At 56.2% G+C, this 25,442-nt stretch overlaps 1 protein-coding gene across 9 annotated transcripts in view; it reads right to left on the bottom strand.

Annotated features, from left to right (window-relative positions):
• MAD1L1 (mitotic arrest deficient 1 like 1) overlaps nucleotides 1-25,442 on the bottom strand; it is a 414,177-nt gene that overhangs the window by 302,962 nt on the left and 85,773 nt on the right. For all 9 annotated transcript variants that reach the window (XM_003895654.5, XM_017956539.3, XM_017956540.3 and 6 more), the window contains one exon: nucleotides 24,993-25,079. In XM_003895654.5, coding sequence (XP_003895703.1) covers nucleotides 24,993-25,079 — 87 coding nt within the window. The remainder of the gene's footprint in view (nucleotides 1-24,992; nucleotides 25,080-25,442) is intronic.

Raw genomic sequence — 25,442 nt, 5'->3', positions numbered from 1 at the left:
AGCCTGCTGTGGCAAACCCATTCTAGCTACAACCCCCACCAGGTGAGGCACTAAGTTTCCGATGACTCCAAACAGGGCGGTGCGCCACTGGCCCTCTCACCCAGAGGCAGGCGCCCGGACGCCAAGAAGCGCGAGTCTCCAGAAACTACAGCTCAGACTGAGCTCCCACCTCCAGCTAAGGGCTTCCTGAGGCCATTTACTGCAGCTCTGAAAAATAAACTGAGGAAGAGAGACTCCTGACATTTGTCCCGCTTTAAAATCAGAACGGACTACCTGAAAGTCAGCTTAAGCGTCTTTTTAAGCGCGAACCAGCACTGGTGTCTGAGGAAGCAGCCAATTGGCCCCTGGGCCGCCTCACGTTTACCATACAGGTGAGAAAGCGAGTGAGGCCAGGCGGCCTCCTGGCGAGAGCCCATCTTCTATAGGCTGCTTTCCACAGGCGGGGCTGCAGCCCGGGGCGCTGGAGCAGTGGACTCAGGGACAGACCCAGGCTTCGGTCCTCACTGCCACTTCCTGCCGGGCGGCCCTCCTATGAAGTGAGGGACGGCATCCCTACTGCGTGGCCCAGGTTCCTGCAAAGACCGGGCAGGAGGATGAAGGACAGCATCTCGGGAGCCGAGAACAGACACAAGCAAGGTTCAGAGCGCGGTCCATGGACTGGAGAGGCCCACAGGTGCAACCCTCGGAGGGCCCCAGGTTGAAGACTCCACCTAGAAGAGGAAGGTAATGAGGGCAGCTTCGAATTCCACTTTCAATAAACACACAGGCACTCGGGCACGCACACAAAGGTGCACACAAAGGTGCCCGCAAAGGGGCAGAACCCCAGGGGAGCAGATGTGGACCAGACCACTGGAGGCCCCCGGCCCGCACCAGGGAGCCTGGAGGTCCCGTGCACAGCTGCGGAGCTGTCTCCCCTCTCAGGCCTGGGGGGCAGCGGGGACACTGACCTGACAGCCCAGGCCAGGCACAGTGAGTGTGCACCAAATGGCCACTAAGAATTGACACAGGCTGACGCCGCTGGCCTTTTGGGGGACCAAGCACAACCCCAGCCCAGCCCAGCTCTGAAAGAGCGTGAGGAGGCCCAGGAGCGTCTCTGGGGACCGGCCTCTTCCGCCACTCAGTGTTTAAACGTGCAGTTTAGTAGGTTTCTTCTGCAAGGAAGCAGAGTGACCGCCGGGCAGCTTCACACCTGTCGTCAGCCCCGCAGTGAGCCACGCGCCTCCGCCAGGCGGGTGCTCACCAACACTGTCCCCGTGGTTTGGGGCTTCATTAGAAACCACAGACCTCAGAATAAATAACCCCCCCGACACTGCCGGCAAATCAGCTGTCAGTGATGCTGCTGTGTATCCAGTAGGGCATTTCAAACAACAGCAGATTACAACTGAGAACCTGGCATAAAGCCAGCAGGCCGAGTCAGGTGTGAGTTCAGTCGTGAAGCACACCCGAGACCTCGTTCCCAGGGAAGAACAGAGCAGACCCGGGTGGGATGAGGACATCTGAACGCCCTCGTGGAGGGGCCTCTCAGCGACCCCACTTTGGGGACAGTCTTGCACAGTGCTGGCCTGACCCGCTCGTTCCAGGAGAGAGGTGCTCAGGGCTGGCAGGAGCCCGCGGGCCTTTGCTAGTCATGGGAGTGCCACGGAGAAGACGTTCCCGCCCTCCCCTGCTTATAACAAGGGGGATACGGATGCAAATCTGAAGTGATCACAGGGCACAAAGGAGTGGCAACTCACCCAGTCCCAGCAAGACACAAGAGGCTACAGAGTGGGGCCCCCGAAGGAGCACCCAAGGGGCAGGGGAGAGGGCGGCAGGGACAGCCCGGCACGCTTGCTCCAGAGGAGATTCTCCTGAGGGCGATGGACACAGCATCTCGGAAAGCTGCCTCGTGCTGTGCCACAGAGGAGCAGCAGCACACGGGGGAGCAGGCCCCGGGTCACACGGATCGGCAGGTAGGACCAAGGTCCAGATGTCAGAAACCTGGCGTAGGTGGGCAATGAGGGAGGGAGCAGAAACGACCCGGGGTCTAGGCTGGGGAGAAAAGGCAGCACCTCCCCGGAGAGGAGGAGACCCGCAGGAACCCACCAAGGAGAGAGTGAGAGACCACAGGAACCCGTTCCAAGGAGAGGAGGGAGACCCACAGGAACCCACCCGCTGAGAGAGGGAGACCTATTAGGAAACTCACCTAAGTGGAGAGGGAGGAGACCCACAGGAACCCACCCGCGGAGAGGAGGAGACCCACAGGAACCCACCTGCAATTACAACCTCACACCCACCAAAGACCCCTGCACTCGGGGAAACGCACGCGAGCAGCCGGCACTGCGGGCATCGGGAGCAGAGGCCTGCTAGGAACGAGAAAGCCTAGGGTGGAGGTGCTGGGGCCTCAGAACCCCACTACCCACATGGGCATGCAGCTGGCAATGGCCCCAGAGCCAGTCTGAACTGGCTCTGACCAGCAGCTGTGACCTCAAGCAAGAGACTTCTGCTCGCACCTGAGAGATCAAGATAGTGTCGCCCTCTCAGAACTTTATGATGAGAACAAATGGATGAAAGGCCCCGGCACTGAGAGGTATTCGATAAATAAAATGCTCTTTAAATCACAGTCATCGGTGACGAGGAGGTGAGGAGGCTGCTTCAACTCATAACTGGGGCTCTGGTCCGGCCTTCATCCCCTGTTGAGGAGCTGACGCCCTCCCAGATTATTTCTAAATCAACGTGGTTCTCATGAAGCCAGACAACTGTCCCGGTCTGCATATATTTTAGAGTTCTCTGGTCCCAGACTAAATATTCTGCATTTTCTGTCACTGATTCGCATTTGTCATCAGCAGCTCAGCCACCTCTCATCTCCCAAATGGCACTACTGAAACGTGGCAGGGCCATCTGCGCCTAGAGTCCCCAAAACGGAGCCCTGGTGCCAGAGAGAGAGGGCGGAGGAGGCTGGACCACCATGAAAGACCCAGGCAGTTCAGAGCTCATGAAACACTCACTCATCAGCACAGGAGTCACAAAAAGCACAGAACACGAACAGGAAGGCCACGTCCGGAAGATGGCCGTTCAGGAGAGGCCAGGTGACCTGCCCTGCCTGAGGGAAGGCCCTGACGGGAGTCCCTGCACCCAGAGGCCTCACCAACGGCACAGGCAACCCACCAGAGGTTGTGTAACATGGAGGGATGAGCGGAAAAGCAGAAAACACGATGGGCTGAAGGCTCAGCTGGGGCCTTGGCCACTGCAGGGATCCTGGCAGGGACACTGGGCGGGGCTGAAACCGGCTCCCTCTCTCTGCCCTTCTCACTCTGGGGACAGGACACGTGGCTGCTGGGACCTGCCCTCAGAAGGTTCATTCGGCCACCCTCGAGCCCGCCAGGCTACACCGTGCCTCCCCAGGGGCACAAGGCCCCATCTTCGGCTCACGCTGCATGCTCTCTGCTCCTACACCTTCAGGCTTCCCACGCAGCAGTCAAGACACACGGACCACAGGGAGGAGGAGAAAAGCCAGAGGGGGACACAGGCCCTCCCCAGGCTTCAGGGCGTCTGATCTTGAGGAGACGGAGAGTGCTGCCAGTGCCGACCAACTGGGCAGAGTGGAGGTGGTGCACAACCCCACCCCGAGGACAAAACTGGGTTTGTGGGCAGGCAGCTCTATGATCTCCCCGTCCCAGAGCTGGAAGGAGCAGGGACTGGACAGGCGCATTCCATGAGGGGACTGCAGGATCCTGGGGGAGCTGGGGCCACCAAGGTTAACCCACCACCAGGCAGCTCACATGTGCAGCGGGCCGACACCAGGCGGACACTGGTCAGGGGGCAGGGAGAGAGTGAAAGAACAAGAGGCCTGGAAGAGGGAAAGCGCAGGTTTCTGCCTGTGGACATCTGAATGTGCTGTGCCAGGTATGGAAGAGTAAAAGGTCTGTCTCCACAGGACCGTGGATTTGGACAGGCACAAGCAGGCCAAGCCATCCAGCAGGCTCACTGCGGCTCCCGTCCACACGGCTCCTACTGGGCAGTGCCCCCGCTGCCGTGGGTCTGAGTCTGTTACCTGCCAGCAATGAGGACGCAAGGGACACGCGCTTCTCAGAGTCCAATCACACATGAAGCAGCAGGACAGGAACCCCAAGTGCCTCCAGTCGTGAGGGGAGAGCACACACACGATCCCATCCCTCTGGAGGCCACCTGTCTAACAAAGATGGTCTCCCTGACAAGAGCAAGGTGGCGAGACACACAGCTGGACGCGCGGGCTCGAGCTTCTGCCCACAGATCAGAAAAACAAATGCAGTTATTTTTACACACACGTCAGAGGCAGTCCAAGGAGTGCTCTCTGCACCCCAGGCTCGAGCCAACGGCCTCCCCCAGGAACCTGTGTGCACACAAGGAAGGTGCACAACACAACCACCACCATCGGAGGGGCAGACAGCCAGGCAGCTGGATCAGCAGGCACAGTGGGACTCATGGCTCCCATGGGCCAGGACACCCCCAACCAGTCCAAAAAGCTGTCCTTCTGGGGCCCAGCAGAAGGGTGAAGAAAACACTACGCAACAGAGGGGCAGGCAGACAGGCTCCGGCACCAAGTGGGTGCAGGAAATGCCACCTGCGCATCAAAAGCACCTCCACGTGTCGGAAGCCGAACGCCCTCCTCTTGGATTTCTCTGCCCAGCCCTCGGCCTGCAGCAGGTGCCTGGCTGGGCGCAGCCATGGAGCTCACCTAAGAGATCCAAGGAGCTGTGCCAGCAGCATTCGGGTGCCTCCCCACTGAGGTATTTCAGTCACCACATCTTGGGGCTGGAGAAAAGCTGGCCTGGACACACAGCACCTCAAGGCCAAGTCCCTGAGCCCAGAGCTTTCTCCATGCCATGACAGTCCCCACCCCCCAGGACCTCCCCAGGGGCATGCCAGATGAACAGGCCGAGGAATCTGGAATAAGGAAGCAATTGAGAGGCCAGAGCTTAACTCTCTACGTCGTCTGCTGCAGGTGTGGGAAAGGAGGCCAGCCTCCCACAAAGTCTTGGGCCTCTCTCTCTCTCTCTGGGACCCCAGCGATTCCAAACATAAACTCAACTCCAAAGGTGTGTCCTATCACTCCTGCTTGTAAAAGAAAATAAAATGTCAGGACCCGCACTTTATTATGCCAACTGGAAAAAGTCCCGGAGGCCGAGGCGGGGAGTGTGTCCGAGGTGGGGAGCGTGTCTGAGGCGGGGAGCGTGTCCGCGACTCTCTCTTCCTCTTCCTTCTTGTCCAGTAAATGACTAGGAGAGACCACACACCACACCTCTCCCATTTCCAGTCACCGATCTTTGTGATGGATTCACTGCCTCTTTCACTGTCCTGCATCTACAGACCAGACGGCACAAGATGCCTGCTACATCTTCAGTGTGAATGCCAAATCAACCTTCCCTGAAAGATAAAGGCCACCGCATCGAATCCGATCTTTCTCACGATGCGTTAAGCCTCTCACAGAAGGATGCTGAGATCTGCTAAGCGTCCCTAAACTTGTCTGTATAAATGATCCCGAACTTCCATGCTTTGGAACACCGACTTCCATTCTTCGGAATCTGTACTTCCCTGGTGGCCATCCTCAAGGAACCTTGCAGGTGAATAAACTCTTTAAACTAGATTCAGACCCTTTGGAGTACTTCAGGTTGACATACTACACTAGGAGCTCCTGCAAGAGATGGATGAGCAGGGGGTCAGCCTTCTTCGGGCCCCAGAGTGGACCCTGCACACAGCACACGCTCATCCCAGGCACCTCAGGACTCTGCAAAGGCAGTCTTGGCCCAAATGCTTGAAAACAGGAAGGACACATGTTCTATGGTCTGGGGAGGCACAATTCCCCTCACTTCTCCACCTTGTGATGAGAGGCTACGTTAAAAATGGCTTAAGCATCATAAAATCAGTTCTATTCATGGTGAGGAAATACGGAAAAGCAGTAAAATTGGCAGAGCATGGAGATGAGAGGACACTAACCTCCCTGGCTCTCTAAGGGAAACAGGGAGCAGCTGAGACTGTGAGAGGAAAAGGAATTTAACCAATTTAAAATTCAAAGCGCTGCTTCTGCTTCCCCAATGAGCTTGTCAGTCCCAGGGGACCTCCGCACAGGCACCGATGGCGTCCTTGCTCAAGTCCTCCCGGCTCATCCTCACAAATGTGCTGGAACATTCGTGCCTGCATCAGCTGGGCCCCCAGGTTGATCCAGACAACAGCAACGGGGACAGCTCAGGTGTGTCCCCCAGGCCCATGCACCTCCCCCGGGGTGACCTGTGCCCTTCAGCCCCCATCAGCCCTTGTGCCCACCCCGGCCCCAGCTGGCTCAGGCTGGGAAGGGCAGCAGGATGTGACAGCCATCGCACCTGGGGTCTCTCTGGTCATGACACAGGACCTGCTTCCATCTTTTGGCAACTGGCAGTCACACAAGTCCTGTGAGCCCCCCACGAGGGCCTGACCACACACATGCGAATGCCCCGGGGCTGCTCAGGTGTCTCTAATGGAGAGGCTGGGGAAGGATGTGCCTCGTGGACCTGCCGCGGCGCTGCCTCCTGACACTCAGCGTGCTCTCTCTCTTCTCTAAGCAGCCAGGGAGGCTGACTCAGGAGGAAGCCGGCCCCAGTTGCATTTTGTCTCAACAATCTGACCCCTGGGACGGCTCTCTCTAGCCTCATCTTACTTGCTAATTTTTGTTTTAAATTTGCAGACATTCCTTCTTCAAGCAATTTTAGGTTTACAGGAAAACTGAGCAGAAATGAGAGTTCTCATCTGCCCTTCTGCCCCCAGGCAGATTCCCCTGCACCGTGCACGACTGCAGTCTATTCGTTACAACTGATAAACCAAAGTCCACAGCGGACACCCGGGCTCACTGGTCTTGTCTTACATTCTCGGTTTAGAGGAACGCATGCTTGCAGGCCCCGTGTGACTGTGTGTCCACCATCACAGTCACGTGCAGAGTCGGTTCACTCCTGCATGAGACTGTGTGTCCACCATCACGGCTGCATGCAGATGAGCCCACTGCTAAGTGGTGTAACTGGGCGGTTCACTCATCACGCTATGCAGAGTCGGTTCACTGGCTGCTAATTCTCAGTACGCCACCATCACAGCCAGGAGCAGTCTCCTGCATGACTGCATGTCCCCCATCAATGCCAATGCAGAGTCAGCCCCATCTTCTACCACCACCAAGGCTGCATGTCCACCATCACAGCTATGTGCAGAGCAGAGTCTCCTGCATGTGACTGGGTGTCCCCCATCACAGCCACGCGCGTAGAGTCGTTCACCTTTCACGCAGCATCACTGTACGTCCACCATCAAGAGCTGGCGTGCAGAGCAGAGTATCCTGCATGCGACTGCGTGTCCCCCATCACGGCTAATGCAGCAGAGCAGACTTCCCGCGTGACTGTAAGTTCACACCATCATGGCCACATGCAGAGTAGGTTCACTGCCCAAAAACCCTCTGGGTCCACCTGAGCATCCCTCCCGTCCATCCCTGGCAACCACTGATCTTTTCACTGTGTCCACAGTTCTGCCTTTTCCAGTATATCGCGGAGGAGAAATCCCACAGTACACAGCCTTTACAGACTGTCCTCTTTCACTCTGCAATACACATTTCAGACTCTTCCATGTCTTTTCAGGGCTTGGTAGCTCATTTCTTTTTAGCTCAGAATAGGAATCCAGTGAATGGACATGCCACCGTTTATCCACTCACCTACAGAAGGACACTGTTAGCGTATGGTCCTGACCCCTCCAAATCTTAGGTTGACATCTGATCCCCAGGATTGGAAGCAGGGCCTGGGAGCAGGGATTTGGGCCATGGGGGTGGGTCGCTCATGACAGTTCATGCTAAAGAGCAGTCCTCACTTCATCAGTTACCAGGAGAGCTGATTTCACTTCATCAGTTACCAGGAGAGCTGATTGCTACAGGCAGCCTGGCGTCTCCACACTCTCCCCCTCCCTCGCCACGTGGTGCCAGCCGCCTCAGCGCCCACCACGAATGGAAGCTGCCTGGGGCCCTCACCAGAAGCCAGGTGCCGGCGCCATGCTTCCTGCAGGACCGTGAGCCCAACAAGCCTCTTATTTAGAAATTACCCAGCCTCACATATTCCTTTATAATAACACAAACCCAGACTGAGACAGACATGTCGGTCACTTCCACGTTTTGGTGATTCTGAATAAACCTACTATAAACACTTGTGTGCAGGTTTCTGTGTGAACATAAGTTTTCAACTCATTTGGACAACTTCCAAGAGGCAGAGCTGGACTGTACAGAATGTTTCCTTTTCTAAGCAGCTGCCAAAGTGCCTTCCAAGTGGCTGCAGCACTGTTCTGCGTCCCCACAGCAATGGCGAGAGTTCCTGTTGCTCCACGTCCTCGTCAGCGTTGGGTGCTGACAATGTTCTAAGCAGGTGCAGTGAGGTCTGGGTGCGTTCACGTGCTGCTCCCTAACGATGCAATGCTGAGCATCTCCTCACGTGCTTCTCCGTCACCCATACCTCTGCTTTGGTGAGATGCCTGTTCAGCTCATCCATTTTTTTAATTGGGTGGTCTGTTTCCTTACCACTGAGTTTGAAGAGTTCTTTGTATAATTGGATAACAGTCCTTATCAGATATGTCTTGTGCATAACAATGAAAAATATTTTCTCCATTTGTGGCTTCTCTTTTTATTCTCGACAGTTTCCTTCGCAGAGCAGCAATTTCTAACTTTAATGAGGTCCATCTCATCAATTCTTTCACAGATTGTGCCTTTGGTGTTGTATATTAAAAGTCACTGCCGAATTGAAGGTCAGCTAGATATTTCTCTGTTATCTTCCAGGAGTTTTGAAGTTTTGTGCTTTACACTCAGGTGTGTGATTCATTCTGAGTTGATTTCTGAGGAAGGAGTAATGTCTGTGTCTAGATTTTTCCCCTGTGGCTGTTCCGCTGTTCCAGCACCATTTGCTGAAAAGACCATTCTCCTCTGAGTTGCCTTTGCTCTGCTGTCCACGATGATCCAAGTATATCTGTGTGGGTCTATTTCGAGGCTCTCCGACCTGTTCCACAGACCTGTTTGTCCATTCTTCCATCAACACCGCGCCACCTTGATCACTGGGATTTTACGCTAAGTCTTGAAGTCAGGGAGTGTCAGTTTTCCAGTGCTGTTCATCGGTGTTGTGCTGGCCTGCACCACCTTGATCACTGTGGTTTACCGGCCTGCGCCACCTTGATCACTGTGGTTTTACACTAAGTCTTGAGGTCGGGGACTGTCAGTTTTCCGGTGTTGTTCACCGGTATTGTGCTGGCCTGCACTACCTTGATCACTGTGGTTTACCAGCCTGCACCATCTTGATCACCGTGGTTTTACACTAGGTCTTGAGGTCGGGGACTGTCGGTTTTCCAGTGTTGTTCATCGGTGATGTGCTGGCCGTGCCACCTTGGTCACTGTGGTTTTATGCTGTCTTGAGGTCAGGGAGTGTCAGTCTTCCAGCTTTGTTCACCGGTGTTGTGCTGGCCATTGCCATCTTTTGCCTTCCCATATAAACTTTAGAATCTGTTGATATCCACAAAAATAACTTGCTGGGATTCTGACTGGGACTGCATAGACCCTCTGGAGAGAACTGATAATGCTGAGTCCTCCTATCCATGAACGCAGACTGGAGAGAACTGATAATACAGAACTCTCCTATCCATGAACATAGACCTCTGAGAGAACTGATAATACTGAATCCTCCTATCCATGAACATAGACCTTCCGAGAACCGATAATGCCGAGTCCTCCTATCCATGAACGAGACTCCTGAGAGAACTGATACTGAGTCCTCCTATCCATGAACGAGACCCTGGAGAGAACTGATAATACTGAGTCCTATATCCAGGAACACAGACCTTCCGAGATAACTGATAATGCCAGAGTCCCTCCTATCCATGGACCCTCTGGAGGGAACTGATAATACTGAGTCCTCCTATCCATGAACGTAGACCCTCTGGAGAGAACTGATAATGCTGAGCCCTCCTATCCATGAACACAGACCCTCTGGAGAGAATTGATAATACTGAGTCCTCCTATCCAGGAACACAGACCCTCTGGAGAGAACTGATAATACTGAGTCCTCCTATCCATGAACATAGACCCTCTGGAGAGAACTGATAATACTGAGTCCTCCTATCCATGAACATAGAATGCCGCTGCATTGATTTACAGCTTTGATTTCTTTCATCAGGTCTGGTGATTTCCTCACGCATACCCTGTACAGGTCTCTGGTCTAAGCTGTTTTTTGGTACTAATGTAAACAGTACTGGGTGTTGATTTCAAATTCTCTCTGCTTGTTGCTGGTACACAGGAAAGCAGCTGACGGTGTGTATGGCCCAAACCCTGCTCTCTCTCACCACTCATTATTCTTCAAGTTCTTTTGTTAGTTCTCAGAATTTTCTACATAGACGATCATGTCATCTGCAAACAAAGACATTTTTATTTCTTCCTTCCTTCATTCCCTCTTCTTGTCTTATTGCACTGTAGCTAGTACTTCCAGTATGACAGTGAATAGAGTGGTGAGTGGGACTCCTTGCCTCGTGCCTGATCTTAACAAGACAGCTTCTAGTTTCTTACTTAGTTTTAAGATGGAAATAGTTGACAAGTAATAAGAAATTAGCTGCTCTATGATAACAAAAAGAAAAATCTGCCCATTTGAACAGGACTGGTCACCAGAGCCCACGTGTGTCCAGCAGCTGCACACGTCTCCGGGGAGGCCACCCTCTCTTCTTATGGACTAGTCTTGGATTCGTGGGGGTTCTCAGAGAGCAACCTGTGGCTGCCCAAGTTCTTGGCTCCACTAGAAATCAGGTGGGCACAATCTCCAGGCCCCAGGGCCAACCCTGCTGCTCATTCAGGGTAGGAACACCTGAAGGAAGTCAGCTCTGCTGCTTACGGGCTGAGCCATCCTCCTTCAACTGTCCGGAATGCCGCCAAGTGGGCCTTTTCTAGGATACACGAGTCACCTTTTCCAGAAAAACCAGAACTGAGGAAACCTTCCCAGACATTCAGTGACTGATGTTCATGTTCAACAAACACAAAACACCCCCTACACTCAAATCAGAATTTTGAGCAAACACTACACAGAAAGGTAAGACTAGCCATGAAAGGTGTGAAGGAACAGTAAGCGCTCCTGCCTTCGGCCCTCACCCACCCAGCAGGCAAGGCTGAGCGCTCCTGACTTCCGCCCTCACCCACCCAGCAGGCACGGCTGAGCGCTCCTGCCTGCGGTCCTCACCCACCCAGCAGGCAAGGCTGAGCTGAGCCTGTGTGTCAGGCCCTCAGGCCAGCAGGCCCTCCTTCTTCCAACAGCACACCCGTGCGGGGCCAGACTTATTCCACAGACTCCAAAAGAAGAGACCACGGCAGATGGACACAGACGCAAACACGAGATGCCCCCATCTTCTACTTCACCAGACACTGAAAAGATTTGTAGAAAGTAAAAACAATGCCATTCCTCTCACTGTCTTGTTTTGTGTTAGAAAATGCATTTTTAATAAATATATTTTGTTAAGTGATAATGAATTGTTTTTAATGAGATTATAAATATAATTATAAATAATAATTTAATTTTAATTTCCAAAGATGGTGAATACTGATAGATACGATTCCCCACAAATAAAAACTCTTTGTTTTCGGTAATTGTTTGTCATTAAAGGGGCCTGGACCAACAAGTGAGGACGATGCTGGTGCAGAGGAAGGCTCAGGAGGTGGGCAACGTCCGGGACTCTTGCCCCTCAGCTCTCACGACGACGCTCAGGACAATTACCCACCAGCTCTGGCCGCCTCTCATGGCCACGTGTGGGAGTCTTGCGGCCACCTCTCATGGTGACGTGTGTGCATGTGTCCCAGGCCCAAGGGAAAAGTATACTCATGAAGGGAGCAATGGCCTCAGCAACGAACCCTGAATCTAAGCCTTTGGAGGTGAGTCCAGGGATCTCCATTTTCAGACTCTTTTCGCCATATAACTCATAAGCAGCCAGGCATTTGGGAAGCGTGGCCATGATCAGGACCGCGCAGCCCAACACTCTCCAGTCCTCTAAGGGATTCACTGCTGGCTTCTTTTCCCAAGCAGAGGGAAAGCTCCTTCGGGGCAGTGGTCACAGCCTTCCCTCTCCTAGAGCCCCTACGTCCACTCCAAGCACAACAAGACAAAACCAGGAAGCCGCACTTGCCCCATGCTGACCAACACTGTCTGTCACAGCCACGTCAATGCTGTTCCGCAGACTCTGTGCAACTGTGTTTCTCAGCCACAGTATTAAAAAAGGGTCAGCATCAGAAGCCTCATGCCCTGAGGGAGCAATCTGTGATATCCAAGCTTGAAAAAGCATCGCCCTGATGAGAGGCAACATGGTGAGAGGGCAAAGGCTTAGGAGACAGTCAGCCCTGAGCTCACAAGCAGACTCCAGGCTGAGCGGCTCCACAACCTCGGGGAAACTGGGGCAAAGCGAGAGGCTCCCTGCCAGTGTGCAGGGTCGATGCCAGAGCAGGGGACACATATGGAGTGCCTGGTACCCACAGGGGCCTAGCAGTGGATGTTTCTTCGTTCCAACTCTCTTACCCAGTTTCCTAACAGGATCGAGAGACCCTCCCAGGTCCATGGCACCAACTCGAGCTCAGGATGCTGGCAACGCCAACACCCTCCCTCAGACCAAGTGCACTCACCTGCCCAAAGCCTGCCCCTTCCAGAGGCCCCTGTTCTCCACAGGCAGACCCTGAGCCAGCAGCGCTCCTCGGTGGGGGCCCCGGCATCTGCCGGCATCTCCTCGGGGCTGAGCAGCGGAGGCCATGGTGAGAGGGCCTGAGACTGATTTTATGCTCTGCCAAACAAGGAAGGACTGGGTACTTCAACTGCCTGTGACATCGGAGCTGCTCTCCACACCTGCACACCAAGAATCCCAACTTGGGCATGGAAAGGAGCCGGCAGCGGCCAGCTTCAAGGCTAAGAAGGAAGCTCTTGGCTCAGAGCTTACGAAGTTCACGGAATATTACAGGGAAACTCAAGAAAAGTGTTCATAAGAGGATGCTCCCAAGTCCACTGATGATGCCCTGGGCTCGGCAGTGCCAGGCATGAGAAAGGAGGCCTCGAGGACCCCACCTCAGTCTCCCCAGACAGCAGCTCCTGGCAGCCCTGGCCCTGCTCCAGGCTCCACTGTGGGGTATGGGCTGCTCTCCTCAAAACCAGCAAGGCAACAGAAGTTCATCAAAAGACTGAGGGACCAACCCCAGCCAGGGCCCTTCTCCCATCTCCCTATTCTCTTCCTGAAGCAACAACGAACCACATTCAAATCGTATTCATTTCCGTTTTTTCTCCAAATGTTTGAGGAAATCTAGACTCTACCACCACCATTTGGGGGCCAAGAAAGACATTTGCTTTCAAAGGACAGGACTGACCCAGTCACCGTCTTCTCAAACGCGTATGGCTTCCAGATGCCGTTTTCTGATTTGGGGAGCTGAAATCAGGCATCTTCTGCTCTCTTAACAGAAACGCCGCAGAGCGGCAGGTATGTTACTGGTCTGTTTGGCCCATGCGAGTGAGGGGCCCACATTGTCTCCTCCTTCCCTTCTGCAGCTTGCACACGCCCCCTCTAGCCCCAGATGCACACAGGCTTGTGCCATGGCAGTGCCTGCAAATCTCAGCCAGGAAACAGGGAGCTTTCCCGGTGGTGCCGGGTCACCTCAAAGATGCCACCTCAGACTCCCACACGGGCCAGATCCACAACCAGAACAGGAACTTCTCCAGAAAGGTCTCCTGACCAGCAGTTTCTGAACTGTGCTCCTCTAGCCCTGGAGGCTCCAAAGAGGGGGAGCCAAGCAGGAGGCAGAAGTATGGGGTAACTACGCGATGACCACACGACACAGGCCAGACAACACTGGCCATGATGGCAGCTGCCGTCCACAGAGTGTTTCTATGCCGACAGCGCAGGCCAGCCCACGATCCGAGCGCAGAGCCGTGAGTCCCAGGCCCTTCACCAGGGCTGCACCCACGCTGCGCTCTCACCACCACCAAGCAGCCCCTGAGACCGCGGGCTGAGACTGCTGTTACAAAGGGTTTCATGGGGGTGGGAGGAAACGCCAGCTTCTTTATAACTTGCTAAAGAGGGTGAGAGAATGCAGGTGTGCGTACAAGGTCCAAAGGGAAGGAGAAAGGAAGAGGACGTATCTGCTGCCCCAGGGGACGCGCTCCCCAGCCACCGTCCTGGCTGCGGCAGCGCTCAGCAGGCTGGCAGCGGGGCTGTCACCTCTGCAGGTGCACTTAGTCCAGAGCCACTCAGCCTAATGAAGTGAGGCGTCCTCAGAACCACAGCAAGGCAGGCGCCAGACCAAGTGGCCTGGGGAGATAAGCACTTCAGCATGGAGAGGTTGAAAACAGATCCTATTGACAAAACAGAAGGAAAACCACATCAAGAGGTGGGGACTGGGGGCATGAAAGCCAGAGGCACACTTTCGGCTTGTTAGGAGAAGTCAGCCCAAGGGGAGGCAGTAGATGGGGCCTCCCCTGCTCTCAAGACCACGCCACCGCCATCGCCTGCAGCCCCTCACTCTGAGAACCCCATGCCCAGGGGCTGAGCAAGCACTGAGAGGAAGGCCAGCACTCCTCTGCCCACCCCCAGGCGGGCTGCATGTACCCTTCGAAGACACCCATTGAGGGTGGAACTGACCCCAATACAAACAAGAAAGGCTCAGGGGTCAAGTGAGCAGGACCCAGAGACAGGGACCACAGACCCCACTGCTGTGAACAACGCCGCCATTCCTGAGCACCTGCTTGACGTCAGAACTTCCGAAATCTTCAATTCTCCACTCCTCTTGTAAAGCAAGAGTCCTGGGCCCGATTTTCCAGATGAAAAGCAGGAGAGACAAAGAGAACACCTCTCAGCTGGGGTCAACATGCATGGGAGAGGCCCAAGGTCCCCGCAGGACAGGCGGTCCTCCTCCTCAGCAGACGCCCCGGCACCGAGCCCAGAGGCAAGGAGGATGAGCAGACTAGGCTGCCTCAGCCTCACCCTCCTACGTGGTTAGCCCACCCAGACAGGGCGAGGACTGTGAGGAGGGCCCAACCCCAGGAAGTGCCCCACACCATGGCCACAGCCTGAGCCCTGGCCGCCACAGGGAGCACATGGCCCAACCCCGAGCCAGCGGTGTACTCACAGCCAACCCATGGGACCACCCTCCCCGCACCCCCACCCCACCCTAGCTCACAGGACCACCCTCCCTCACAGGCTGCAGTCCAGGGCTTGCCAAGGTGGGGGAGCTGCCAGACCCAGGCTGCACCCTGAGATGCCCCCCACCCTCAGCAGTGAGGGTGACTCCCCCTGCCATGCCCCCAGGGCCACAGCCCTGAGCTCTGTGTCCTGCCTCTGGTCTCAGGAGGAACCAGGCACTACCCATGACCCGGCACGCTGAGAGTATGGAAAATACAACACCCATGCTGGGAGAAGCTGCCAGGGGCTGGGGTCAAAGGCAGACTGCTGAGAACTCCACGGCCACAGAGGATACCCGCCGCCCTCCTTCAAGGCTATGGGGGGAGGAAGCCAGGCCTTGGGAGACCCCGGTCCAGATGGCTCCAGCAGGAGCCAGTGTGAGGGGCTCTGCATCAAGAGGCCAGCTGCAGCTCGAACCGCACTTCCCCGACCCTCGAGGCTAAGGTTTTGTGGGCGATTTAGGCCTGAGATGATAAAAAATAATTTTATGCCTACAAATATTAAAAAGTAAGTAACAATAGAGATCAGAAAAATCTGTGCTCTAGGCTTCACTCCATGAGAGTGAAGTCTCTTTCCCCCGCGGGCCTCAGTTTCCCTGTTTTATGGTCTATTATCTGGACCCCCACAGTCCCTGCCCTGCTCCCCTGCAGCAGAGCACGCCACAGGCCAGGTGGCCAGGCTTCCAAAGCCCTCAACCACTCCCCAGCAGGACGTGCATCCTTCGGTGACCTGTGCTTGGCTCGAGATCACCCACAGCCTCCAAGCCCAGAGGGCCCCTGCAGACGCCTCTCCCAGGGCCTCCCACTCTTGTCAAGCCTTGGTGGCTTCCTCTGGGCCTTCCCCAGGCCAGTGTCCCAGAGGCAAAGGCTCAGCCACATTCGTCAGTACCTGAATGTAAAACAGTGACTCCAGCACCCCTCCAGCAGCTCCCGTCCGCCCCACACACGTTCTTACACAGGACCCTCAAAGGACCCTGAAGCTGAAGGGGGCTGGTGCCACCCTGCGCCCCTCAGAATTGGACAGTGCACCAGGGCTGACTGGCCCTCCGAGGCCCTAGCTGCAGCCGCAGAGCCAGGAGCAAGAGGTCGACCAGGGCAGGGACACCGAGTGACGGGGAGAAGGGAGAAAAGGAGCCTTAGCCACTTCCAAGATGAAGAGCCTCGTCTGCCTTAGACATTTCCTCCAGAAGAAGAGCCACAGGTGTGGGTGGGAGCTGGCCCTGCATCCCAGCACGAGGCCAGGCCCCCGCCAAGAAACCCCAAGGGGCAACCAGGCCTCTGTGCCCAACCTCGGGTGGAAAACACCACTGCATGCCAGAAAGGGTGGCTCCATGGCCCTGGGACCCACCAGCTTCCAGAACAATCTCCTATGGCAACTGCCACAGAACTAAGCACTCAGGGAGTGATTGCATTTGGGATGAAATTTTTTTCTAGTGCTTGAATAAAAGGGGGAGTTTCACATTTCATCCACTTCCACATCCCTTAACAATAAAAACTTATTTAAAAATCCATGAATATGTAAATGCCATTTTAAATATGGAAATGCAAAACATGCAGGGAAACAGTCTGGGTGTGAAATATTAATGGCAGCTCATCTTGCTGAAAGAGGCAACACAAGCTGGCTGAAGCAGCAGGCAGAGGCGCCCCGGACAGACCCCAGAGCCCAGTGGCAGCGCATGCTGGACCCGGCCCAGCCATGGAGGAGCGTGTGCTCGCCTTGAGGGCTCTGCCTGGGGAGGGAACAGGGTCAGACACCCACCTAGAGCAGGGCCGGCCTTGCCAAAGCCTGCCTGTATCCTACAGGGCCAGCCAGTGACCCCCGCGGGGGGCCCTCCAAGCCAGGCAGCCACCGCATGCTGGGGGGCACAGCCAGGACACCTGACCATGCCTGCTGATGACCCAGGCTTTCCCCTGGAGCCAGGATGGGCTGGACCCCCTCTCAGGAGAGATGGGGCTTGATCTCAGGCCCAGCAGTCAGCTGCACCCTGAAACATGATGGTACCTCAGACAGGTCCCCAGACCACACTGGGGGGCCACAGAGAACCTGGCATTGGCAGGATGGGCACCCGGGATCTACATCCCCCAACCCGGGACTTCACTAGCCCTGATCAGGAAAGGACTGGAGGAACAAGAAGGCACCGCATGAGGCAGGAAGGCCCCGAGACAGACACCCGCTCACCCAGACATCTCCATGCCATGCCCCTCTTCTCTCTCTCCCTCTAATTGGCCACAAAATGTACAGGCCTAGTACCCACCCACCCCCGCTGAGGAGGCCCCACAAGGAGGTTCAAAGCTGAGCACAGAGGAGCGGGCGGCTGCACATGCTGCAAGCACCATCTCACGTCCAAGTCTGGGCACTGCAGGCAGGTGCCACAAAGACAGCCTGGGGAAGGCCCAGCCCCTCCACACGGCCTGGCTCCGGGGACAGGTGCCGCCAAGTCCTCTTTTCCTGCTAAAGTCCCAGTGGAGAAGAGAGGGGGACTGAGAACCAAAAGGACAGGCAGAGGCCACCAACCAGGCCAGGGTCGCCAGGGCAGCCATCACTGGCCTGCAGGTGGACCGCACAGCTGTGAGCACAGCATGGGCCTGCTCCCGTCACCTTGGGCAGCGCGCTTTGGGGCACCTGACTCACTGAGGGGCCCATGTTCAAGTGTGTGGTGCCTGACCCCAGGTGCAGGGATGTCCCTGACATTCCCCCAAAAACCTCCTCACTGGGCCTACCCTACAGACGGAAAACTGACTCACGAGACAGACGGCTTTCCAAAGGGCCCACGCTGACCAAACTAACCCGAGCAGCCTTCGCCGAAGAACAAGGCAGGCACGTGCCAGCGTCTACACCGAAACCACCACAGGGAAGCACATGCCATCAAGGGCCCCGTTCCAGATACAGACCAGGAGCCTCAAAGGCTGTCCCCTGGTGCAGGGCTGGGTCGGGGGCTGAGGCCTCTATGGTGCAGGTGCACTGCGTCCCAGGCGTGGTCCGGGGCTGCAGGAGACACTCTTGGGACCAGCCACAGGTGGGAGGCACGAGGGGCCGAGGGACAGGAGCAGGATACAGACAGATCACGCAGCTTCTCTGCTGCTAGCCGGAGCACCCCTAGCTGCCACGGAGCCCATGGTAAAGGGCACAGTGCCACCCAGAGCTCCCGGCGCGTGCCCCACCACAGCCCTGGATCAGACAGGCATGGCGGGCTGCCACCGTGGAACACGTGGAGACAGCCCGTTAGACTCAGGCTGATTCCACACCTCCTGCCAAAGCCCATTTACATCGAGTGGCACCAAAGCTGAACGGACGCAACAAGACCTCTGCCCGTATCACCCGCAACCCCAGGGGTCCCCTTGTACTGAGAGCAGGCGGTCAGGATGAGCATGAGATTTGCTGGGAACACATGGCTGAGGCCATGGTCAGTTCAAGGGCAGGCCAGAACCGGCCGTCCCGATGCACTCTCTCACCCACACCAATCCATGGCAAATTCCATCACCTTGACCTCCCAGACGCCGCCACCACCTAACCCGTTCGATCATCACCACTGGCCACGCACAGGAGACATCCTGCCCCACGGAGCCCCCTGGAAAACTTACCCCGCTATGCCCTAGGCTCCCAGAAATTGTACTTCCCCGTTACCTCAAAAAGTGACAGCAGGACAAGGTGCCAGCGATGACAAGGACTAGTTAAAACCCGCACCCTGAGCCAGCACTGCCCACAGGCTCCACACAGGCGACTGCACTGAGCCTCAAAACCCCTCACAGGAGTCACCATCACCAGAAAGACTCGCTCGGAGAGCCACCCCGGGCAGAGCCAAATGCAAATACAGGCCCGGAGCCTGGACCAGCGGTGGCTTCTCCAGCGGGAGGCCCCTCAGGTGCAAGGGGGGAACAGCCCAGCCACCGTGGATCTCATGTACCTTGCTGGTCTCTGGATGGCTCAAGTGCACCATAATTCAAATGCCAAGTGACAAGGTGATAAGGCCTTGTTACGTCCTTGAGAGGACGGCCTCGCCTGGGACCAACAGCAGGAAAGACTCATAACTAGTAAACTGATCTTCACTCACTCTTGGGAGGCAACAGAAACCTGAGGCAGGAAGAGGTTCAGAAAAGTACCGTCTGTGACAGAAAACACAGTGATACCCACTCATCACACCCAATGCCTCTCGAGTCCTTTCTGCTTGACAAGGGCCTGCCTCCTCCTGACGCTGCCCAGGCCCAATGGCAGGAGCAGATGAAACAGGGCAGGCCCAGGCACCCGGAAGCACCACGCGGCCAGGTGCTCCAGGACATGCCAGCCTGGTGGTTTCAGGCCAAGGGTTCTTTTGCCTGGAGGCAGCAAAGTGGGATCTTCAAAACAAACTGCAGCAACCAGAGCCCGGGCTGGAGTGCACTGCTGGGAAAGCTGATGTTCGCAGGGTGCTGGCAGGGGAGGCTGGCGCAGACCCCAATACGAAGAGCTCCATCTGCATCCACGCCCCTCAGGGCTCCCCTCTGTGCACCTCTCAGGCGGCTCTAACTTAAGTCAGCATCGAGGATACCTGAGGCTTCAAACAGGCAAAACAGCACCAGGCAGGATCCACGGCCCAGGGTCTCTGCTGAGGCAGAGAAGCAAGGCCAAAGGCCGAGGCAGCAGCCTCACGACGCGTCCCGCAGGGACCCAGGATCCACCTGCAAACATCCCACAGAGTTCTGGAGACCCACGGGCCCGGACGCACGTCCTGCTTTCACCACCTCCCAGCTGTTTAACCCAGGACTCAAGTTCCTCCCCTGCAAAAGAGGGAATCATGAGAGCTTCTAGCTGGGAGCGCCTGTGAGGCTCAAGTGAGACGCTGCACATGAAGCACAGCACAGCGCATGGTGAGGGCAGATGTGGGATAAACACTGACTGCTCTCATCATCCCCATTGTCATTCATCATCATGATTACAGATGAGAAACCTGAACTCTGGAGCCCTCACAGGGTCCTGAGAGGCCCCGCTCCCGCCACCAGCCCTCTCCAAAGCATGGCCTTATTTCCGGCACAGCAGAGAAACTGCCCAGAGCACGGCCCCACGCCAGAGCTTCCCAGTCCTGTTCTTCAAGAGCCCTCAGAGCACGTCGGCCTGTTCCACTCCAGATCTGAAAAACGACAGCACGGTCACGGGCTGGGCCACAAAGGACTACAGCCTCCTGTCCCGGCTCTACCCACAGCAGAGCTGGGGACAGCAGAGCTGGGGACGCCAGGTAGCAGGGTGCCTGGGTCCCTAAAGGCCAAGAAGACTAAGAGGGCCTGGAAAGGGAAGGGAGGCTACAAGACAGCCCCGGGGCACCCTGTGTGAAGCGTGAGCAGAGGGCATACCAGACCCACCCACGGATTCTGAACTGCATGCCCTGTCCTCAGTCCCACAACCAGGAGGTGCATTCTCAGATTCAAAGAGCTAAAACCGAGGCTCCAGTGCAAACCACGCCAGGCTCCCCCGTACTGCCTTGAAACTCCTGCCCCAAGGTAAAGAGGACCAGGAGCTCTGACAGGCTCTGTTCACACCAGTGACCGATGACGCCCCATCTGTCCATGGCTAAAGGAAGGGAAAAACACACAGGAGGCAGAGTTTGGTGGTTCTGACCCAACTCCCAGGCCGAAATGCACTCAGGTACCCTGCCCTCCTAGAGCGCCTTATGGCCAGTGCCCTGTAAGCTGCCCCGCTGTCCACTGAGAGCCCTGCCTGCCCCGGCTCCAAAGCCAGCCCCGGACCCTTAGCCACAGCACCACGTCCCGGGGACTGCCGAGAGCTGCTGCACCAGGCGTGTTATCAACATCATCCCGCTGAACCCTCAAGCGGCCCCACAGACACTCTCTGTTGTGAGACAGGAATTTCAGCGCAGCACCTGAGCACACCCGCATAAAGCTAACAAGCAGACTCCTCGCAACCCTGGAAAGCAAAGTCCTGCACTGAGAGTTCCAGAAGCTTCTTGCCTCTACAAACTCCAGTCCCAAGACCAGGATGCAGCACAGGTACCACCGCAGGGCTTCCAGCCTCCAGTCCTAAGAGCACAGAAACATTCAGAAAGAAATTTCAGTGCCGCTCACAGCAGCATTTGGAACTGTGCTTCACCAGTAAAGGGGGCCAACACCGTAGCTCGATGCTGGGAAAATTCCTTCTGGCTCCAGGCTGATTGATGGCCCAGTAGCTAACTCCGAGATACGGTATCATTCTATCTTCCTCAAACGAGGCAGGGGATGGCTTCCGACTCGGCATCTGCTCACTGCCAGATGATCTGTTTCCTGCACCGGCTTTCACCACAAGTTCCCATCAGACCCTCCCTTGGCTGCCTTCCCTGCATCGGAACTCTTCTGGGTGGCAGAGTCCGGGCTCCTCCCTGAAACAGGCTGGAATGCTACTGCAGTAACTATGGAGAGAAACTGATGCAAACTTAAACAAAGGCAGCAACGGCAGGAACTCCGCAGAGAAGCCCGACCCACAGGACCTGCCAGGGTACCTGCTGGCTTCTGGCTTCACGGACGTGGACATGTGTCACACTGGTGAAAGGAACACCGAGTCACCAAGACAGCGACTGCGGGAAGGGCGCTCTGTTCCGCACATCAGATCAGCAGAGGAGGAGGTTACACAACGCCCGGGAAGTGAGACAAGACTGCGCGATGCAGGCCGCTCACAGGCACGCTACGCTGGCTGATAGGCAACATTCATCTTCTAAAAGCCAAGCTCCTGAAAACAGGCACACGATTGACCCAGCCGTCACTTCAGAAGGTCGGCTTGAGGCACCAGCATTCCGAGATGCTGCCACACGAGCCACGCCAGCGGCACCATCACAGCAGCACTGCCCCAGAGAGGGAGCACCGGGCACTGGGCAGCGACGAACAGGGCACTGCCCCGGAGGGGAGCACCAGGCACCGGGCTAGCGAGGAACAGGGCACTGCCCTGGGGAGGGAGCACCCGGCACTGGGCAGCGAGGAACAGGGCACTGCCCTGGAGAGGGAGCACCGGGCACCGGGCTAGCAAGGAACAGGGCACTGCCCCGGAAAGGGAGCACCGGGCACTGCGCTAGCAAGGAACAGGGCACTGCCCCGGAGAGGGAGCACCGGGCACTGGGCTAGCGAGGAACAGGGCAGCAGAGCCGCACCCTGAGAAGCTTCTCAGATGGCAAAAACAGCGTTCACTACCAAGGAGAGATGGACACGGCCAACTTGGTACAAACCACAGAGGAGAGCACGCGTCGCCACGAGCTCATGCCCACCACTCTGCACAGACAAGGGAAAATGCCCGGAAGCTGCCCTCATGACCCGTGACCTCAGCTGGACCAGGGCTCTTTCTTCAGTGACTACAAGCTACATTCAATGAGAAACAAACAAAAGCGACTTTAAACTGAGGCCCGCCTGGCAAAGCCCTCAGGGATCTGGGCCACCGTGGCCTCACATCTTCTGCCATGCCGTCTCCTTCACGCTCATCTGAATTTCTGTCCAACTGCCTGTAAGAGACTTGTAGAAATGTGCTCAGCTGTTCAACCGTGCAAGGCTCCCTGACCCCGCCATGGCAGGCCACGACGAACACAGTGTCCCGCCACCTAAGAGAGCAGCAGCCCAGGGGACAGGCCAGAACTCAAGCGCCGAGGCCACGACTGGACTCATCCACACCTCAGTGGCCACCGCCAGTGCCACCTGTCCTAGGGTATGCCTCCTTCCTGGGCATTGGAAGTGCACAAAAGGGCCAGGCACTCAGTGTCACCAGGCCCCAGAAAGCCTTGGTCGGAAAGTGTCCACCCACCAGCAAGCAGCAACACTGAGACCCGGGGACGGTTAGTGCCCAGGCATGGCTCAGGAGGCTCAGACCTGACAGCAACCCAGTCGTTACTGCCAGTACCTTTCGGTTCACAGAGATGAAGAGAGGACCAGGTGCCTGCCCAAGTCACATGACCAGCAAGGAGCAGACCAGCTGCCCCCCAGGCCCTGCAGGCAAGAGGGACCGGGAACTCCAGCCTCACGCCCAGAGGCCTCCCGCGCCTCTCCACTGCCCCATCTCAGGGAAGCGTCTCCAGCGCTCCTGGCAGTGGGTGGCAGGGGTGTGACCAGCCCCATCTGAAGCCTGCACCCTGGCTGAAGAAGCCCACACAGGGCAGTAAGCCACAGGTGGGACGGAAGCCAGCACACCGACACACACATGAAACCCAGCTGGGAAACACCTGTGAGAACCCAGGATTTCAGGGCAGCTTCTCCCTTTGGCCTCCCAGACCGGAGCAGTACTAAGGACCTCGTCTCAACCCCAAGATCCCATTTCACAGAAAAGGATGGAGCACCAAGCGCTTCCATGGGGGTGCCCCAAGACTCATCCTTCCCCAGGGCAGGCGCTCCAGCTCTCAGAGGGAGCCCACAGGTCCTGAGAGGCCAGCCACGGCTGGGATTGTGAGGACCACCTGCCCACTGTAGAGGCTGCTCCCTGAGGCAGAGACCCCATTCCCAAACCAATTCCCCCATGGGCTCAATCCACATCTGTGACCACGGCGAAGGCAGCACAGACAGCCAGCAGATGGGAACGTTCCCTTCCGTGTGGCACTGGACACAGAGACGGGCCTGCTGCTGCTGTTAAGACAAATAATTTCAGGAAGCACCTCCCTCTTTGGTGGGAGAAAAGTATAGCCAAGTTTCCTTTCCTTTAATAGTTCATTCTGTTTCATTTCCAAAGTAAAATGATGAGGATCACCTGGTAAAATGTGAAAGCTTTAACTTCAAATCACTTTTAATGCCTGCTTCATCTGACAGTGGCTTTGAAAGCAAAAGGCAATCTTTATCATTTGAGGTTTTTCAGTAAAATGATATGATTATGTCCAACACACCCAGATGCTTCGAAAAGCCAATTTTCAAAGTGACATCAGCCCCCAAAATAAGAAACCTCCTTCTGGCTATTAATAAATTATTAAAACACTCTCTCCACAGGAGGACGAGGCTGAGCTTGATCATCAATGGCAAACAGGTGGGCTTCAGGCCCTCCACACAGACCCACGGCCTGGTGAGCTGTGCAGGGCACAGAGCTCCCCTGCAGCCCCATTGCACGGCCCTTCCCTCCGCCCCACTGCCCACCAGGCCCATGGGTTCCACCGGACGGGGCTCAGTCCCCCATGGTAACTCCATCTTCTGGTCAGGGGAAGGCATAAGACCCCTTTTTAGCCAAGGAGGCATCAGGGGCACTTGCTGGCAGTGGGGGTCCTAGGAAAGGCTTCCTTGTGCAGAAAGATCCAAGAAAGAGGCTTCTCCTTTTTGCCTCTGTGTGTGATGTCAGAGGTATGGCCCCTCACAGCCACGAGTGAAACCAGAGAAGAGCCGGGGTGTGGGATAAGAAGAAACACATGTCTGATTGTCATCCCAGGTTCCCTGAAGCCCTTGGGATTTCCTGAGTGACGGGCATGTCTCTTGCTATTCATAGTTAGCCGCTTCCAATCACACCTGCATTCACGCTGACATGAAGACTCAGGGTGGGCCTGCTAGTGATGGACGGGCTGGTTCCCAAGACCACATGAGGCCCCACCCTGCTGTGAAGACGAGAACCCTCCTGATCCAAGGAGGGACCCCACAACGGGAGGCGAACCCCCAGACCCCATGGCAGTTTAGCACATTGTCAGAATGACAGACAGTGGTGCCTCAGCTGAGGCTCACAGCACATGGTGGAAACATGGGGCAAACCCTTCCCTCAAATCCCTGCTGCCTCTTCCCATCCCAGACCAGGGCCACCCACACGGTGAAGCACCGCCGTGCCCCGAGAGCCAGGGGGCACACACTCTCACTCGCCCCAGCTCTCCAAAGCAAACACATCCCACAAGCGCCCTGGGCGGCCGGGTCTACCTGCTGGTGACAGCGCTGTTCTTGTCCTTCAAGGCAAGCTCCCTCTGCTGCAGCTCAACCACGAATCTGGAAAGGTCTTCTGGAGTCCTGCAGGATAAAGAAGGCACACTCAGTTCCAGCTGTCCCCCAGAGTAAACCTGATTCTGCACACCAAACACGGCCAAAAGGAACCTCTGTAGCTGCTGCTCTGGGACCCAGGATGTGCGGACTCTGCGGACCCGGGTCCAGGGCAGCACGCACTCACTACGACAGGGGTCAGCCACAGCCCCCACCCTATGCAATGTCGGGGAGACGGCCTTAGTAAGCCCCGATTTTATTTCACCTGTAGAAACAGAGACACTACCTAACAGTGTCGCTCTTCAGAGGAAATGAAATCATGTTTAAAAAGCACCCACCAGGCACCTGGCACAGAAGAGGTGCTCAGCGAGTTTTAGAGTTTTAGGTTCCTTT

Source organism: Papio anubis, chromosome 4, assembly GCF_008728515.1.
Source record: "Papio anubis isolate 15944 chromosome 4, Panubis1.0, whole genome shotgun sequence".
Classification (NCBI taxonomy): domain Eukaryota; kingdom Metazoa; phylum Chordata; class Mammalia; order Primates; family Cercopithecidae; genus Papio; species Papio anubis.
The sequence above is the reverse complement of the archived record's forward strand: the minus strand, read 5'-3'. Positions and strand labels throughout refer to the sequence as shown.